Here is a 5,823-nt window from a genome sequence, read left to right as displayed (position 1 = left end):
TAAAAACTGCAATCTTATTTATTTCTAGCATTTCTTTCTAGCTCTTATCTTTCAATATATTTATACTTTCCGAATACTGGGTAAACACCACTATATATATTTAAAGAAATCCCCTTACATATTCTTATACATTGATAATTTTATTGTAGTAATTTTTTTTACATATATGTATTATTTTTAAGAAGAACTTACAAATTAGAAAAATAGGATCAAATTTAATATAATATACTTAAAAAATTGTGAAATAATTTAGTTTGATATTTGACTGTTTTATTTTGTAAACAAGTGTGTACATAAATTTTTGACTGCAAAGACCGTGTTTATTATTTAAATTTCATGTTATTTTCATACAAAAAAACACAAAAAAGCAAAATATTATTGATAAAGGTCTTAAAAAAAAGGCCAAATAAAGATAATAATAATTTGCTAATATTAAAATAACAAAAGTGTTGAAAAGTGGACCGAGCAGGAAAATTCGTATTCTCATAGTTACCTAATCAAAATTTTATCCCCAAGCCGAGTGGTTTTCAACTATATATGATAATTGAGGGTCCAGCCAGCAAAACCCAAAAGCCCTCAGTTTTACATTTTAACCCGGTTTTTTGTCATATTTTTCGTTTCGAACCGTCTATTGTACAAAAAGCACGAACCGTACCTTTCAAACTTTCATCCTCGACCTAACCCTACCTTCCGATCCCTCGCAGATCTCGTTCGTTTTCTTCAGTTTTCCCCAAATTTCTTACCTTAATCTTTAGATCGGACCTCTCCGTGTTTCAATTCGCCTTCTTTCGCGTCGATTGGCCCCAAATTAGGAACCTCCGTTGATCTCACTCGTTTCTAGGGTTTCGGTTTCAAATCGATCCCTTAGGTACTGGATCTACTAATTATTTATGTTTTCGATTCGGATTGCAATTTTAAATCATTCCCCTATGCAATTTTGCCCTAGTTTCTTGATTATTTTGAGTTGTTTGAATTTCTAGGGTTTCGTATACTTTTATCAATTAAGCTTGTTTTTCCCTTTAATTAGTATAGGGGTTTTGTTCCTCGCTTAATTTAATAATTTTTCATGTATGTTTTTGTCCATAATTTTACGGTTTTGTAAGTCAATCGAATATCTAGGGTTAGGGTTTCTGGGATTTTTTTGGAGTTTCTATTTTGTCGAATCGGATTGGGGATGCGTATCCTAGACTGAAATTATTAATTTTGGGTGTGAATTTGGTGTTGTATTATATGTATTGAGGTGCAATTTGGTGCAACATGTTTGTCTTGGTACTATGCAAGTTGGCATTAAGGGGTTTTAGAGGTAAAAGGCCTATTTTCAAATTTCATGCTGCACGTTTTACTTGTCAGTGTACTACAGTTACGCTTACTATACTGTTGAATGTTTACTGTAAAGAATTCTGAATTCTTAATATTTTTTAAAATGTTGCTATAATTGTAATTGCATAAGAAATAATGTCACGAGTTGTTAGTGTGGAAGGGGGTTTAGACAGTAGAATAGGCTTCATGGTAAGTAAGAAGCATGGTGTTCCATTTCAAAATCAATTGCTAATGAGTGGAGTATTCCATATTCTTATAAATGGTTTGATGATCCCACATAATTTTCATGCGAGATTATATTCTTTAACATTCCCGCTCAAGATAGTGGCTATTTTTGTTCATCAATTTTGGACGACTTGATCACAAATGATTCTTCGGCTCTTTTGGCTCATTATCCCCGAATCACAAGGGACTTTTTTTTAGCTCTACTTTTTGGATTTGTTTTGGATTTGGATTTGGATTATGTGTACTCGTTAGAGTTTTCTTTGGCTCAGATTCTATGTTAGAATGTGAAAGGTGGTTTAGAAAGTAGAACAGGGTGCATGGATAGAAGCATGTGCTCTATCTCAAAACTAATTAGTAATGAGTGAAAATTAATAATGAGTGAAGGATCTCATACTCTTATAAATGAATTGATGATCTTACACACTTTCCATGTAGGATTCTATTATTTAACACAAATGACAACCACCAGTAGCAATAACTTTGGGCATATGCTCGTTTATTGGAAGTGTTTGATGCATGATTTACATGTAGGATGTACATGATTTACAAGTCACAACCAGTATCGTTTAGAATCTACATGATCTTTTGCCATTTGTATGATGCATGATTTTGAGTGCTCTTTTAGTTTCAATTTGGCATTGGCTATCCTATCATTTTTTTTGTTAGCATTAGCCTTTTACTTTCTACACTTATTATATAGTTCTGCTTGTTGTTTTAGTGCAGTAGTGTATTTTATCTTTTTATGTTTTGTAAATATTAACCATGTTTTATTCGTTCTTTCAGGTCATTATGGGATGCAAGAGGCCATTTGAGGAGATGGAGTTTGAGGAGCTTCCTTTTAAGCATTCAAGACAGCTTGAATATGGCAATAAGCCAGCTTCATTTTCTGATGTTGTTTCTAGCTATAATGCACACCAGGAACATCTTATTGCTGGTAATATATTACAGGGCATTGCTCCTTTTTATGATTTCTGTAGTAGCATTCCACTGATTGAAGTATGTAAGGCTGATATTTTTTTAACAAACTTCCAGCTAAGGATGAGAGTGGATCATATAAATTTCAGTGGCCTGAAGTACATGAAAAAGACAATGTTGTTAAATCTTCCACTTTCATTGGAAAGGATTTTGTGACAAGTAACACCTTGCCATTGGTGGCTGAAAGTTGTGGCGAACAAAATAACAGTTCTGCTCCTTCTAGGGTATTTGCTTATCCACCTCTGTCTCCAGGTTATTTTGAATATGATTTTCATCAGAAGTCATTTGGTCCTTTGGACGGTGTATATTCTTCGTCTTTGGATTGCTCTCCTAGACGACAAGTTCCTATCGGTCCAAATCATCAAGCTAGCATCCCAGTATGGAGTGGAAGCCAAAATGAAAGAAGAGTAGATTCAACTGAGTTATTCGAGTCCAAGTCTTGCTTTGATGTTTCTAATGCTATTGAGGAAAAGCTGATGGGAACTTGTATCATGCCAATGCCTGACTCAAGTTCATGGACCAAGGAGAAGAGTAGTGAGGTTGAAAATGACAGAATAGAATGTGGCTGCTTTGATGCAGGTTCTATAAGGTGTGTGAGACAGCATGTCAGAGAAAGAAGGGAAATTATGAGGAAAACTCTTGGAGATGTGGCTTTTGTAAATTTGGGATTCTGTGAAATGGGGGAGGAAGTGTCGTGTAAATGGAGTGAAGAAGAAGATCTTGTTTTTCATGAAGTTGTTTACTCCAATCCTGCATCAATGCGTAGAAACTTTTGGAAACACTTGTCTGCAGTGTTTCCCTATCGAAGTAAAAAGGAACTTGTCAGTTATTATTTCAATGTGTTCATGCTTTGCAAACGAGCTGCCCAGAACCGATCTGAGTTGCTAGAGATTGATAGCGATGATGATGAGTGGCATGAAAGCAATGAAGGTCTCCAAGCAGTTAGAGAATTTGAAGATGACAAAGACTCTGCAATTGAGTCACTTGTTGATCAAGATGATCAATTACATCGTGACGATGATTTTTCTGAAGAAGAGAGCGAAGATGAAGATAGCTCTGATGGTGGTGATGAGTGCGATGGTAATGTTGAACATGATAGAAGAGATGAACATATATCAGAAGCATTCATGCCAAAGTCGGTCAAGCTGTGCAAATTTGACTCTGTCGATCCAATGGATAAGATTTCAGGCAATTTTCAGGATGATTTTGCTTTTCAGGACGATTCATGCATGTCTTTTGAGTGTCAGACAAACATGTCCGACTCTTGTGGTCCAGTTGACACTGGATCTGTTTTTGAGGGAAGTGATGCTCGGAGTGAAAATAACAAATGTCTGCAGAGCAAACTCGATTCATCTCCTCGTGTGGTGGATCATATGTACATAACAGAAGCTTGCGATGCAAAAGATTGGGATGCCAGGTATATAACCGGTCCTGTTAAAAGTTTTGATCTTCTACCATGGAACATGATTGAAGATGTCTTCGGAGAAGACAAGGAGAATCTAAAGAACAGGGATGACTGGGACTAGGAATAAGGGCACCCTCTGCTTTCCATGACAATTTTAACTCTGCATCACAAGCTGCCTTAACACTTGAGATTTACACGCAAGGAAAACTTCTCCTCAAGCGTTGGAGATTTTGATCTCTTGTTCTCTTTTTGTACATTCTAATCTGGAATCTAAATTTCTTATGGAAAATAATTTTTTCAAATATAAGCTGCCTACCTCCATCAAAATCCCCCAGTAATTCTTCTTTTGGGGCCTTCCTTGTCTTTAGAATTTTGTACAAGGAAGGGTACAGCTTCTTTTTGAATGGTAAATAATAATTTAATATAATATTAGTGCAATAACACTGGACACTGCAAATTAGATGTTTTTCTTCCTCATGAAAGAGATTAAACAGGAGAAAAGTTTGGAAATATGTACGTGGCTTTATCCTTGAAAATGAAAGCAGTATTTGAATTTGAAATGGTCACATGACTTTTATTTTGGCATTTTGTTCATTGTTCATGTGAAATTTGGAGAAGCTTCTCTCTCTCTCTCTCAGAATTTCATCCCAAGCTCATCATCCTCGCTTGGCCGATCAAAGGATTGGCGTAACTTACGGTGCAAGAGATGAGTCATGACAAAAATATAATATTGCTCAATTGGCCTGTTGTCAAAGCTTAATGAATGTTTGACATCCCTATGATTTTCACAAAATTTTATCAAAAGTTGAATATGGGATATTTATTAAGAAAATTCTGAAAGAGTATGGTTTACTAGTCTATCAGGCAAGGTATCCGTAGGCGTCTTCATTTTTCGACTATATTCTTTCTATCGTCATTGAGATAAATATATGACCCCCTTTATTCAAAGTCAATGATTGTTTTACAATTAATCTTCAGATGGTTTTTGTGCCCATTTGGGTCAAATACAAATGTTAGACATATTTAAATGGGATCAATAGAAATGGTAAAATCTCAATATAATACAAAAAAACAAAATGATATAAGTAAATGTATAAATAAAGAGAATAATAGAGAATACAACTCTAGATAATAGATACCAATAAACTAAATGAAGAAGAACAAGAGATAAAATAGAAGTACAACTCTATGGCATCAAATACAACTAAATATGTAAATATACAACAGATGAAGATAAAAGCAATAGAAGAAAAGGAAGAGTAAGAATAAAATAAAAATTCTCACTCACACAACCAAAGTGAAGAGTTTGAAGATTACCAACTTAAACAAGGTTTACAACTTTTGTTCAAAAACGTATTTCTCCATATCTCAAGCACTAAGAGAACTCTTACAAATGAAATAATTTTCTAGAATAAACAAGCCTCTATGGTGAATTTCTAGCCAAGTGCTCTATTGGATAGAAATTAGTGTGTCTTACACACCCTTTGAATTTCAAATTCCACCACCCCCATAGCAGTTACCAATATTTAATTAGATGTTTTATGGAATTAAAATAGAGATTTGAGAGTTACTTGGTTGTTGGAAACATTCAAAATTTGATAAAAACGAAGTTGAGAAAATGTTGTCAGCCTCTCTGGCCGCGGTCGTTGGCTTCTGTCCCCCAAGCCGCGGCCTGGGACAAACACTCACTCTGGCCACAATGCTTTTTCAGCTACCAATTTTCCAAACTTTTCCAAAACGTTCCAAATTCATTCTCACTTGATTTTGTAACTTCATACACATTACGATAGTTAAAATTACATCTCTAACAGTCATATCTCTTATGGCTTTGAGATATTCAAATCAAAATATGTAACATCAAATCTACATATTATTGAGTAATATTTTGGAGTAACAAA

At 34.7% G+C, this 5,823-nt stretch overlaps 1 protein-coding gene across 1 annotated transcript; it reads left to right on the top strand.

The window, feature by feature from the left end:
* The first annotated feature begins 567 nt into the window (after window positions 1-567).
* On the top strand, window positions 568-4,485 carry LOC133822888 (uncharacterized). Its single transcript, XM_062255348.1, has 3 exons — window positions 568-868; window positions 2,329-2,479; window positions 2,578-4,485. The coding sequence occupies exons 2-3, from the start codon at window positions 2,335-2,337 to the stop codon at window positions 4,044-4,046; spliced, it is 1,614 nt and encodes a 537-aa protein (XP_062111332.1). The 5' UTR covers window positions 568-868; window positions 2,329-2,334; the 3' UTR covers window positions 4,047-4,485.
* The last annotated feature ends 1,338 nt before the right edge of the window (window positions 4,486-5,823 follow it).

The sequence above is a fragment of the Humulus lupulus genome, chromosome 3 (genome assembly GCF_963169125.1).
Source record: "Humulus lupulus chromosome 3, drHumLupu1.1, whole genome shotgun sequence".
Classification (NCBI taxonomy): Eukaryota; Viridiplantae; Streptophyta; class Magnoliopsida; order Rosales; family Cannabaceae; genus Humulus; species Humulus lupulus.
Note: the sequence above shows the minus strand (reverse complement) of the source record. Positions and strands in the feature narration are given on the sequence as shown.